The following is a 13771-nucleotide window of genomic DNA, read 5'->3' as shown; positions in this document are numbered from 1 at the left end:
CGTAAGCGGCCGGGCTGAGGCGGAGGCGGAGGCGGAGGCGGAGGCGTTGGCGCTGCCACGTCCTGGTCGCGGCTCGCGCAGCGGCGGCCGCACGGCAACCGTGGCTCGGGAGGTGGAGGAGGAGGTGGGGCTGGCGCTGAAGCCGGATCCGGATCCGGTACCGCGTCGCCGGGTGGGAGAGAGTCCGACGGGCCTGGAGAGGAGCGCCGAGCGCGAGGCCCCCACGGGTGAGGGAGGCTGAGGGCCGGGGAGCGAGAGCGGGGCCGCGCCGGGTGACCTGGGGGCCTGGGGGGCCTGCCTTCGCGGTTACCAAACAGGTGTGACTGGGACCGCTGCCCGGGCGGGGCGAGGGAGGTGGGCCCGGGGCGAGGTGTGCGTTTAGCTTGGCCAGGTGGGGGCACTTGTGGTTGTGGAGCGCGGTTGGGAGCAAGTTGAGCGGACGCGCGCCTGGAGCCGAGCGCGGTTCGGGATGAGGGCGGGTGGTCCAGCCGCGCGGGGCTGGCCCTGGCAGGCCGGAGCAGGGCCGGGAGTCGAACTCTCGGCTCGGCAGGCTCTGGCCCGGGGGATCGAGACGCTTGCCCACAGTCTCTCTGCCGCCATCGGTTTTGAACGGGCACGAGTGCCCCGACCCCCTCCCCCTCCCCCGTCCCTTTCCGAGCTGCACCCCACGGCGGTCGGGAGCCGCTTGAGGACACGCTCCTGCTCGGAGGAGCACACCCTGCCCTGACTGGTTGGGGCTTTCCGTGCGGGGAGGAGGCCATCCTTTGTCTCTTTTCCCGGGGCTCGTACCCCTGGACGCACTGGGCGCTAGGATTTCCCCTTACAAGAGGTGCTGATGTTTACGTAAACCGAAGTCTTAACATTTCCTACAACGTTGAAACGGGGGGGGGGGGGGGGGGGAGGGGGGAGGGTGGATTATGGGATTAGTTTTGTTAGGTTATATACAGTGGTGAGCAAATCTTAGAATGGATCTCAAGAAATCATTGAGATCAGTCCTATTTAGGCAGAATTCGCTGACTTTTTTTTTTTTTTTTTTTTTCTTCAAAATGAGACTTATTAACCTGTCTGGTGCGATGATGTAAAGATTGGCGTGTATTGAGTATGGTATTTTAGGGCTCAGGGTAGGAAAACAAGATAGGATTCTAGGCTCAGTTCACTCATTTGCAGTGTTACCTTGGGGCTCCACATGCTCCAGTTTCCTAATCGGTAGTCTGGGAATAATGCCAGATTATAGGGGTCAAATTAACGATCAGAAAATAACTTTGTAAAATTCTCAAGTGAAGTATAAATTGCACGGTTTCATACAAATGGCCAGGCCTCCTAAAATCATCAGCGAATAAAGAGTGTTTGGCCTTCAGATAAAAAATGTAGCCAAATTATTATTGAAATGGTTATGAAATGCATATAGACAAGACCTAAAGTCTCAGAGAACCTTTCCCCGTTCACCATGTACTGAAGTAACATAGCGATGGCCTTGAGGTATGTAAAGCAGTTTACATTGGGCCTTGGATTATGCTTTTAAAATTTTTGTATCGACTTTAAAATTTTTCATTCCCAGTGTCCAACTTGTTGCTCCTAGTTACTTGCTTCCAGCAGCACCTCCTCCCTATTTGTATTTTTGTGTGCTGTAGAAACTGGGAAACCAGATTGTAGAAATTGTGTCCAGAGAGTAGTCAAATGAATGAAAACCTGATGATCCTAGTAAAAATGAGTTTGGTGGATGATTTTTGTCATATCACTTGTGGCAATTTGGGAATCCTTCTTTTGAGTTTTTTGAAATGTGACCTTCAAGTAAGTCTCTTGCCATTTGCTATTCATTCACCAGGCATTTATTGGGTTGTTAGGCATATATGGGCCTTGTAAATGCACACAAACTTGGCAGTTAAATTGGAAAAGTTCTGGAGAAATATTTAGGGAGGTTAAGGGCTTACTTTTTTAAAATCGGTCACCCCAGTGATAATGATGAGATTCCCCCTCAAACCACTGCAGTTCTATTTACTGAAATTTCCTAGTTTTGCAGTACCTTGGGGTACCTTAAGATGCTAAATTATTATTTATTTTTAAAAAATATTTTATTTATTCATGAGAGACAGAGAGAGAGGTAGAGACACGACACGGGCAGAGGAAGAAGCAGGCTCCACGCAGGGAGCCTGACACGGGACTCAATCCGGGTCTCCAGGATCACTCCCTGGCCTGAAAGCAGGCCCCAAACCGCTGAGCCATCCAGGGATCCCCTAAAATATTTCTTTTGTAAACCAAATTTATCTATTTCATTCCTTTCTAAAATCTTTCAAAATTTGGTGTCAAATCACATCCTATTTTAACTTTCCCAGCATATTAATTGGGCACCAGCAGAATTTTACTAACTGGGGGTGGAGTAAGATGAAGGAAACTTTAAGTATAGCTTTGTTTTATAAAATAGCCATACTTAAAATAAAATAACATTTTGTTATTTCTGATGACCTGAGTAATGGATTCTTATTTCTATTTAGAATGCTTTATTGTATTTTGACATGTCTGATACTCTTATTTTTCAAATACAGTTTATAAGTGTTGCGTTTGATTAAATTTTTATCTTATACAATGAAGTAGGGAATTCATCTTCACTAGTTCATCTTCAGTACAAAGAGTACAGAATCTGGAGTCATGCAGGAATGGCTGCATAATCTGTGGTAACCTGTGCAGAGTTTCAAGACAGTGGCAACATAGACTAGAACCAAGTGTGGGGCCCTGGGCAGCTGCACAGGTCCAGTGCCCTTGAAGCTGGCTCTGTTGTCTGGTTCTAATCCTAACTTTGTTCCTTATTGGCTTTGTTATCTTGAGCAAGTTACCTTGCCTGCTTCCTGGTCTGTAAAATGGAGGTAATAGTGATATTTCATTTTATTCTTATGTGTTAACAAATACAAAGCACTCCATAAATTTTAGCCAGTATTATTTATTTTTATGATCATTCGTGGAATAGGACCATTAGGCTAAAGAAAAGCACAGGAAAACATTAGTATTTACTGTTTTAAAATTCATTCGTTAAATGCTTCGTAATCCTAGTTCTCCTGTATACCTCCTCTCCCCTTTCTCTTCAAAATTATTATTTTGCGTGTTTTCTAGGCTATATTTTATTGTGAACTCAGGCAGCTTCGTAGGAAAAAGTAATCTAGTTAACTTTATTTTTTTTTTTTATTCTATTTTATTTTATTTTTTTTTTATTTACGATAGTCACAGAGAGAGAGAGAGAGAGAGAGGCAGAGACACAGGCAGAGGGAGAAGCAGGCTCCATGCACCAGGAGCCCGACATGGGATTCAATCCCGGGTCTCCAGGATTGTGCCCTGGGCCAAAGGCAGGCGCTAAACCACTGCGCCACCCAGGGATCCCTCTAGTTAACTTTAAATTATTGTAATGTTCATCTAAATTCCCTTTTCGCTTTCTTTAAACTTCATGGTTATACCTACATGATAAATAAAATGATCATCAAACTGTTTAAATAGTGTGCCACCCTGAGGTACTTAAGTTTTTTAACACTTTCTGGCTTCTGAAATTAATATATGTTTTACCTTGTTAATAAATAAATAGCCTGTTTATTTGTATACCTGAAAAACAGTGTTGTTACCCATCTTTCAGATGGGTATACCTAAAAGCTTCAGGGATCAGTTATCAGGGACAGATGGCAAAATGCATGCATTAAAGTTAACTTATAAAAAAATGTTTCAAGTGGACTGTAAGCTTGTTAAATTTGATTGCTGATCATCACAATTTATTTCCTTATTATTCTTAGAACCAGGTATAGAGTTTATAGCATAACATATTTGAGTCCTTTTTGGGGGGCGGGGAAGCCCCTTGGATTCTACATAATACACTATGATTTTTTTTTTTTATTCTTTCTTTCCTAAGAATGTTTCAGTTTAACATAACATAAACAGGGATGCCTGGGTGGCTCAGGGCTTGATCCTGGGATTGGGGATCTGAGTCCCATATCGGGCTCCTTGCAGGGAGCCTGCTTCTCCCTCTGCCTGTGTCTGCCTCTCTCTCTCTGTCTCTGTGTGTCTCTCATGAATAAACAAATAAAATCCTTAAAAAAAAATATATAGATAACCTGTCATCCTTTTTGTAGCCCTTGCTACAGTGCCTGATTCATGAGTTAATGTAAAGATGAAAAATATCAAAAATTTACAAACATGAATTTGTAATTAGTTGCTAACTAAAATATGTCTTGTTGAGCATTTGCAGTATGCCAGGCACTATTAAGTGCTGTATATAATAATTCATTTTGTCCTAATAATTTCATCTCCATTTTACAAATGAAACATTATCAGAGCTGACATTAGCCATAATCAAATTTGACATTTGAACATTAGTGTGACTCCAGAGCTCATGCTCTTTTCCATCTTAGATTTAAATTCTAGCTCCACTTTGTGATCTTGGGCAGGTTACTTTACATGTCCTGCCTGCATTTCCTCGCCTGTTAAAATGGAGAATAATCACCCTCATCCTGTAAGATTGTTAAAGTAAATGAATTAGTAATGTGTAAAGTCCTTTGAACAATGTCTGGTCCATCAGAAGTGCTGAACAATGTTAACTTCTAATTAACTTCTTAATTACATCACACTACCTTCCCAAAGCCTCTACTACAGTTGCAGCATTACTTGTATGGTTATGTTGGGTTCCACAGGCAGGAGTTTAATCAACCTTTAAGAAAAAGTTAATAACAATTGCCCTTAAGCATAATGTGACTTAGGAAATAAGGAACATAATGGGAGTAGGGTTATTGGAAAAATCGTTAAATGGACTTTAATTTTTCCTGTTTCCTTGTTTGGTGGTAGTTATAGATAGGTATCTTAAATTCTTTGTTTCTGGAAGCAAGTATCAAATAGTTTCTTTAACTGAGTAAAGGGATAGAAATAAGAGAGGTTGCTTTACAGTCTCCTAATAGTTCTTAGGAAGACCCCATTCTAGTGGCTCTGTGTTCCACAGACATTCCGCTGCCCGCATTGTTATTCTTTATATAACTTGTTTTTCTATTATATCTGTTATTTAGTCTTTTTTATTAGACTACAGGTAGTAAGAATCTTCCATTTCTAAATGTTCAAAAAAGACAATACTATAATTGATCCTTTTATAATCACATGAAAGACTGGCAATTCTTAAGCTGCCTAAATGCCGCTGAGAAAGTTACATTACAGATTTTTGGAAAATCCTGGTGTGAAAACAAAATCCAACAGATACCTTTAATATGAATGTCATAGCTGAAACCAAATATTACAATTAATGTAGAGAGTATTTTAAGCCAGTTCATCAATTATCTTTCCATAGTCCATATAAAAAAACAAGTAACATGCACAGTAAGTCTTAGTGGTAAGACTGCCAACAAATAATTTCTTAGCCAAATAATAAAATCCAATAATGAAAAAACATAAAAGTTCATGGGAAGTCAGCTATTCACAGAGCTATGCTAGTACCAACCCATAGGAAAAATGTGTTATTTTTTTAAGAATTTATTTTTTATTTTAGAGTGCACATGTGTGAGTATGGAGAAGGTCAGAGAGAGAAGGAGAGAATCTTCAGCAGACACCATCCATGCTTAGTGCGGAGCCAACACTGGCTGGATCTCACAACCCTGAGATCATGACCTGAGCAGAAACCAAGTCAGTTGCTGAGCCACATAGGCACCCCAGGAAAAATGTTTTAAAACACTTGGTAGAAAATGGGGTTTTAAAGTTTAAAACTTAGAAATTTAGTCACTTGTTTTCTGATGATCACCATGAGTTTTCTATTTATCTGTGGTTGTGGCATTTATGTTAGATTCAGGATAGAATAAAATACCTTGCATATGTGTTAATTTTTATTAAGTAATTTCATCAATCCTAATTCCCTATTAAAAATGCCTTACCATTTAAAATTGTATTTTAGACCTTACTGCAAAGATGAAACCTGATGAAACTCCTATGTTTGACCCAAGTCTACTCAAAGAAGTGGACTGGAGCCAGAATACAGCTACATTTTCTCCAGCCATTTCCCCAACATATCCTGGAGAAGGCTTGGTTTTGAGGCCCCTTTGTACTGCTGACTTAAATAGAGGTAGGGACTCAGTTTACAAATCCTGGTTAGAATTATACAGTTGGCCCTTGAACAACATGGTAGGTAGGGGCACTGACCCCTGTGCATTTGAAAATCTGTTTATAAATTTTGATTCACCAAACACTTAACTTACTAATAGCCTACTGTTCACTGAAAGCCTTATCAATAAGAAATGGTTGACTAACACATATCTTATAAGTGTTATATATTGTATTTTTAAAGTAAGCTAGAGAAAAGAAAATGTCATTAAGGAAATCATAAGGAAGATAAAATTTACGGTACCGTAATGTACTTATTAAAAAAAATCTGTAAGTGGACCTGCACAGTTCAAACCTGTGTTATTCAAGGGTCAGCTGTAATTAGCATTCTATTTTCTCTAGAAACATATGTTGTTTAAAAAATATTTGCATTTTGAATTATTTTTATACTTAATTTTTTAAAAGATTTTATTTTGAAGTAAACTCTCCACACAGTGTGGGGCTCAAATTCACCACCTCAGAATCAAGAGTTGCATGCTCATTTATAAAGTGACTGAGACACTCAACTCCCAATATATGTATGTATCATGGCTAAGTCCAAGTATTACTCTGAAATATTTCATATGGCTTAAATACAGCACTAATTAAGAATCCCAAAAGACTTTTCTTCATGAAAGTGAAATTATCATCTATAATGACACATAAGGAAGAATCTTCTCTAAGAAGCTGAATAGGGAATGAGAGTGGAGATAATTTGCCTTGGATACATTGCAAAGGTTTTGTTTACATATATTTTTAATGTCTAAGTTCTCCAAAATGATTTTTTAAAATTTTATAATAAAAAAAAATGAACTTTTTCATTTCCTTTTTGGTAGGAAATCTAAAGAAACTAATTTTGGTAAGCTAAATATTGAGTGTGTAGAAATTAAGATTCTCAAAGTTTTAAAATGTTCACATTAACAATAATGAAATCGGTTATCTTGTCTCAACAATATTGCTTTTATTTTTAAAATAGTATACTTGGGCATAATGACAGTCTTGTTGCACTTTTAAGTAAAATCAAAGCACGTATTTGGGAAAACTTGGCATTTCCTGCACCAAATTTAATGCAAATTACACATTGAAAAATATACCTGCTGGTTTTTAAATATTGAATCATTAAGGTCGGCGCTATTCCAAAAATCTCATACAGCCAAAAACATTGGTAGAACCTATTATTCTTTGTTTTATGTAATGATTACAGAAGGAATAATGGGTTTCAGCTTAATCTTTAATAAAATGATTATTTTTAAAATGATTACAGAAAGTTGTGAAAACACAAATGCCCACAATCCTACCAGCTTCACACATTCATTCCTTCTTTTAATCTTTTATATGGTCTTCTCATAATTTGAAATCTGTTTTTCACACTAGGTTTTTTTAAGGTATTAGGCCAACTGACAGAGACTGGAGTGGTCAACCCTGAACAATTTATGAGTAAGTACTACAGCCCCTTTTCCTGAATGAAAAATAAAGGGAAACAAGATTTTTTCATTTAGGGCTATGTTCAGTGTCTACTTGTGTTTTTCTTCAAATAGCTGGAAATTATTCATATAGCAGTTAGCCATTTTCTTATTTAAATGTTTAATGTGGCTAACCTGTTATAGGATCCAAGAGTAATAATTACCGTGTTTTACAAAACACCTAACTTTTTAGATAATTACTGTAGCTGGTGACAGCTCTAGAGATTGTTCTGTACTGTAGTATATTTCATGTGGTTAGGTTATTCATGGAAATTTCATCACCAAATATAGGGTAAGAGATTATGTTCTGAATTTAGTTTGTTTTTATTAAATTTTAAGATCCATAGGAATCAGAATGTATAGTTCAGCCCCTTTTTTTTAGTCCATATGAGAGAATGGAAACCAGAGAGGTCAAATGACTGAAGATCACAGGTAGTTATTGGTAAGGAAAGGAATAGAACTTTCCTGATTCCATCTAGTGCTCTAACACTGTCCTCCTGTTTGCTACAATATCTTCATTTCCTCCATTAGGTAATTTTGTTATGTACTCTATTTGAGCCTCCCAAGATGAAGATCATCATTTTCTGATTTTCATTGTTTTTCTTCACTGAATTTATTTCTTCTTTCCACTCCAGAACCCTATCTAGAACAAGACTATGGAAATAAACTATATATGAGATTAGGCTTTTTTATGCATATCTGATTAGATGGAGAAACCTATTATTTGGCAATATAAGTTCTAAAAATCAATTTGAGAGTAAAGTATTCCATCTTTGCATTTGTCATGGGACTTTGGAATGATTACCTAGAAATGAAGACAATTTTCAACCTACTTCACAAGGTGCTTTCAAAACAAGCAAAACTGAGGATTCTGTTTTTAAAAAAGCAAGTCAGGTAGTCATGAAACCACTTCAGGTCACAAGGAGAAAACTGAAAACTACTTGTCAAAATGTTTTGAAGCCAGAAGACTAAAAGTTACAGAATGGAGCCGTGTAAACATTCTATTAAAATTTGCATTTTGTTCTACTCAAATACTGAGTGTTGTAAAGGTTAAAGAAAGTAATGACTTAAAGTAATGAAGATATTAAGACAGTCTTCAATTCATTAGTCACAGAAGTGGCAACATCTACAATTTATTTGTATTATAAGTGCCATTCATCTGACATAGCTGTTAATAGTTGTACTTTGCTAACAGGTTTTTCAAAGGTAAGGGCCATATTCCAAGTGATAATGATTGCTCATATTTTGGCCACTTGGACATTTCTGACATTTTCTTTAGAAACAAAGTGTAAATTACCATGATGAAGTAGCTTTTAAGTATTCAATAATGGTATTAGTTAATCCTAGCATTTTTATGGCACCTACTAAAGTTTAATGTCCACCACATAACACTTTTCCAATTTCCACAGAATCTTTTGAGCACATGAAGAAATCCGGGGACTATTATGTTACAGTTGTGGAAGATGTGACTTTAGGACAAATTGTTGCTACAGCAACTCTGATAATAGAACATAAATTCATCCATTCCTGTGCTAAGGTATGTGTTCACATTAATGCTTAGGACTAAAATGAACAGGTGTTTTCTAGCAAAACTAACTTTGAGTTTCCATTAGACCAATCTATTTTCTCACTGCATTTCATTATAAAATGAGCTGTACTGCCCTGAAAACTTTGCTTACTAGAAATCACTTAGTAACATTTTCCCATTGTGTTCTGGAAGTTGGAAGAAAATGTATTAATAATCTGAATTGTTTGCTAAAAATTGTTTTGTAAGGTGTCAGATTTGGTAAAATCCTAGAGAAACCAAGTCAGCATCATGTATTTGGCAGTAATGATTAGAATACCTGATGCTATTTTTCAAAAAACACAATACTGTATATATAGATTAACACAAATTTCCATCAGTTTCCAAGCAGTTAAAGGGTTCAGAATATTATATCATTAACCCTTGACCAACATGAGTTAAGGACACTGATACCCCCCCACCTATCTGCAATCAAAAATCTGCATGTTACTTGACTCCTGAAACTACTAATAGCCTACTGTTACTGGAAGTGTTACCAATAACATAAATAGCTCATTAACACATTTTGTATGTTAGATATATTACGTATGGCATTTTTATAGTAAAGCTAGAGAAAAGAAAATGTTATTAAATCATAGTGAAAATATTTACAGAGTATTTATCCAAAAAAATCTGCATATAAGTGGCACACCTGTGCTGTTCAAACCCATGTTGTTCAAGGGTCAACTGTATTCTCTAATTTCTAGTGCCCGTTCACTCCTCATGACTCACATGAGAACCTAGGTAATCCAGTGAAAATAGATAGGAACATTTGGAATGTATTGTGAGGTATGAATTTTGGTGGGGTTTCTTTACTAGAAATTAATCAATTGTATTTAGATGTTTGAAAGAAAACTATTAAGCAAGGAGTTAAGATGTTGTAGTATAACATGACAAAATTACATTTTGGTGATGTGGATTCTGAAATCTTTAAAACAGTGGGGTGGGCAGATTTAAGACATGGACAAAACAAGATTAGGCCACAAGTTGATTCATTATAGTAAGTAAAAAAGGCATTTTGGTTTTTAAAGTTTGTTCATAAAACATCACTGAATTGTCACTTGCTGATTTAGCTAAAAACAAAACTACATGCCTAAGTCTTTTAAACATTGTTAAACATTTTCAGAGAGGAAGAGTAGAAGATGTTGTTGTTAGTGATGAATGCAGAGGAAAGCAGCTTGGCAAACTGTAAGTAGGCAGAAACAAGGTTAGATATTTTTTCTGTTGTAGTTAATATGTTCTTTCGTCAATGTTTTCCTGTTTGAAATTCTTTTTAGATGTCATCAATTAGGCTCACTCAGCAGCTTAAGCTAAATTTAATGAACAAAGTACTTTTATGTTTTATCATTTAGTTTAGAAATTAGAAGTATACTGTTTCGTAGACCATAAATTTTTTTTTTATTTTTTATTTTTTTAATTTTTATTTAGTTATGATAGTCACAGAGAGAGAAAGAGAGGCAGAGACAGAGGCAGAGGGAGAAGCAGGCTCCATGCACCGGGAGCCCGACGTGGGATTCGATCCCGGGTCTTCAGGATCGCGCCCTGGGCCAAAGGCAGGCGCCAAACCGCTGCGCCACCCAGGGATCCCGCCATAAAATTTTTTAAATTAACTTTTTAAAAGATTTATTCATGAAAGACGGGGGGGCGGGCAGAGACATAGGCAGAAGGAGAAGCAGGCTCCATTCAGGGAGCCTGATGTGGGACTTGATCGGGGACTCCAGGATCAAGCCCTGAGCCGAAGGCAGATGCTTAACCGCTGAGCCACCCAGTCGTCCCTTTAAATGAACTTTTAATAATAGTATTCTACTAGTAGGAAAAAAACTTGTGGCCAGGTCAAGTGATTCACCCCAGTTTCCCAGTCATGTTTAAAAACAAAGGAGATGTTCTGTCTCCTAAGTTTTATTTATTTTTGTCTCATAAGTTTTAGAAACATACTGAAACAGGCTTTGTTAAAATCTTCTGTGCATTTATCTAAATCTTTTAAAATAAATGTCTCATAGGTTTATTGCCTATCTTATAAGCTAGAACTTGCTTTAGTACCATCTCTTCTGAGTTTTAGGAATTCACTCAGTAAATTTTTAGTACTTGCTATGTGCCAGATACTATTCTAGGTATTTAGGATATATCAATGAACAGACCAGACCAGCTTCTAGTATTCTAGTCCACTTAATTTTATCATACCTTTTATAATTTCATAACTTCAGTCAAAATGTTCTCTCTTCAAAATGATACACAACTTTTCAGTCTATGCAAATATGAGAAACCCTTCTGGATAAATTTTTGTAGATCTTTTCTGGTCTTTTTCTCCCTAAGGCAGTTAGAATCATATTCCATTTTTTTAAGATTTTCTTTACTTATTTGAGAGCAGGGGGAAGGGCAGGAGGAGGAGACTCCCCACTGAATAGGGAGCCCAGGGTGGAATGGAGGGGCACCCATCCCAGGACCCTGGTATCATGACCTGAGGCGAAGACAGACACTTAACCCCAGCCAGGAGCCCCTAAAATCACATTCTATTGGGTTTGGAAAATGTATACTTTTTTGCTGTATTTCATATTAATTAGAGCAATCCAGAGTTAATCTGATACATATTTTCACAAACGTTAGCTTTAAAATGATAACAAAAGCTATTTATTTCACATGGGAAATCACGTGGGAAATGTTGACTGTTCCTGAGTAGTTTGAATAGATTTAGGGAAAAAAAAATTTAAATTTTGGCCATATTTTTAAAAAGATTGAGTCTTTAGTTTTTTTTTTTTTTTTTTTTTCTTTAGTTGTTAACATTAATCTTAAAACTAGTATTGGGATCCCTGGGTGGCGCAGCGGTTTGGCGCCTGCCTTTGGCCCAGGGCGCGATCCTGGAGACCCGGGATCGAGTCCCACGTCGGGCTCCCGGTGCATGGAGCCTGCTTCTCCCTCTGTCTGTGTCTCTGCCTCTCTCTCTCTCTCTCTGTGACTATCATAAATAAAAAATAAAAAAAAAAAAAAATTAAAAAAAAAAAAACTAGTATTAAGGAGGGTTTAGGGTGAATTTAGTATTGTTCTATTATATAATGGGCTAGAGATTACTAGGTAAAGTATATTTGAAACAGTAAAATGCTTGGGGTGAATTAAATGCTTACCCACTTACAATTTGAATATTTAAATATAGTGAGAAAGGTCATGGTTAAATCTCTAATATAAATTTGAAGTTTTATTTATATAATCTTCATTCATATTATTACTCAAATGCACTTTTATTAACAAATGCTCTATGCTTTCCCTCCCTCCCCCATTTTTGAATTTCAGGTTATTATCAACCCTTACTTTGCTAAGCAAGAAACTGAACTGTTATAAGATTACCCTTGAATGTCTACCACAAAATGTTGGTTTCTATAAAAAGTTCGGATATACAGTATCTGAAGAAAACTACATGTGTCGGAGGTTTCTAAAGTAAAAAATCATTTAAGAAAGACATTTGTAAAAGGAGCTAATGCAACAAGGCAATACTCTCCCTAGAGTTAAAATACTTTGTTGCTGCAACTCAGTGACCTCCATAAATACTGGATCGGAAAAAAAAAACATTGTAATACAACAAGTATAATGACATTTAGAAGATTACTTTGGGCTGGTGGGACATGCTGTGAGCTTAGATTACAAATGAGTATTATAAAAGGGGATGATTTTTAACCAAAGGAATATATTTTTAACTTGAATCTTTTCTTGCATTGTATTTTTCTAAAGTTTGGCTTCATTTCTTTGTAGTTACAGTATAGGTAGTAAGAGTTATGTGTCTGCTATCTGTACTGATCATTAAAAAAAAGCATACCATGAATAAGGCTGTTATCACATTCATAAAATGAGTATTTTTGTTTCAAAGAAATACCAGAAACCACTTGAGTGTATCATTTTTCCATATATTATATGAAATTGGATAAAACTAAATGTAATACAGTCCAGCATTTGTTGATCCTAATATATATTGGTAAACAACCTGGTCAGCCTTTTAAAGTAGAAATGAAAATGATAAAATGTGACAAGATTCAAAGTAAAACAATTTAAGTGTACATCTAAAAGTTTATAATTCTTATGCAGATAAGGTACTACCTGTCTTATATGTGAAATATAATTATTGTTTAAAATGAGCAAATATAAGGTACTTTTTAACAGTGAATTAACAAATCTTGGCATATTATGTATTTCTAACCTGATTTCTCATCTTTTCATCAATTTCTGAAGCCTTCTGAGTAATGTTTTTATGAAAAATAAATAACAAAATTGAGTGGAATATTTAAATATGTATCACTGCATTTGTTACTCCTTAAAATGCTGATGGAAGCTTTTCTATTTACTGTGAGTGTCATGGTACTATTATTCTGGTCACTATCTTATTTTGATTTTATTTATTTTAATTATTTTTTTAAGTTGAAGAATTGGATATTTTATTAATGGTTCTAATCTTTTGCATTCCATGTTACATTAAACCTGTTCATATGATGAAGTTTTAAAACTCTATGTCTGGGTTTTTCTTGAGTCTTCGGTCACATCCTGGTTCATAAGTGACTTAAGTTTTGTGTGATTTTTGTAAATTAAGTGGGAAGGTAAAGACAACCACTTTTTAATCCCTCTAACTCACACCTACCTCAGCTGGATTTAAGATTTCTCCCCTTGGAGTAAGCTA

The 13771-nt window shown here is 36.7% G+C and overlaps 1 protein-coding gene across 3 annotated transcripts; it reads left to right on the top strand.

Annotated features, from left to right (window-relative positions):
* Nucleotides 1-8: 8 nt before the first annotated feature.
* On the top strand, nucleotides 9-13603 carry GNPNAT1 (glucosamine-phosphate N-acetyltransferase 1). Of its 3 annotated transcripts, none has more exons than XM_038544732.1 (6): nucleotides 9-124; nucleotides 5903-6070; nucleotides 7462-7524; nucleotides 8960-9087; nucleotides 10241-10302; nucleotides 12400-13603. In XM_038544732.1, exons 2-6 carry the CDS (start codon nucleotides 5917-5919, stop codon nucleotides 12545-12547), a joined length of 555 nt encoding a protein of 184 aa, XP_038400660.1. In that variant the 5' UTR covers nucleotides 9-124; nucleotides 5903-5916; the 3' UTR covers nucleotides 12548-13603. The 3 variants fall into 3 exon arrangements, with proteins under 3 accessions (XP_038400660.1, XP_038400659.1, XP_038400658.1); XM_038544731.1 differs by having other exon boundaries at nucleotides 34-317; XM_038544730.1 differs by having other exon boundaries at nucleotides 36-227.
* Nucleotides 13604-13771: the final 168 nt, after the last annotated feature.

Source organism: Canis lupus, chromosome 8 (assembly GCF_011100685.1).
Source record: "Canis lupus familiaris isolate Mischka breed German Shepherd chromosome 8, alternate assembly UU_Cfam_GSD_1.0, whole genome shotgun sequence".
Classification (NCBI taxonomy): Eukaryota; Metazoa; Chordata; class Mammalia; order Carnivora; family Canidae; genus Canis; species Canis lupus.
The sequence above is the reverse complement of the archived record's forward strand: the minus strand, read 5'-3'. Positions and strand labels throughout refer to the sequence as shown.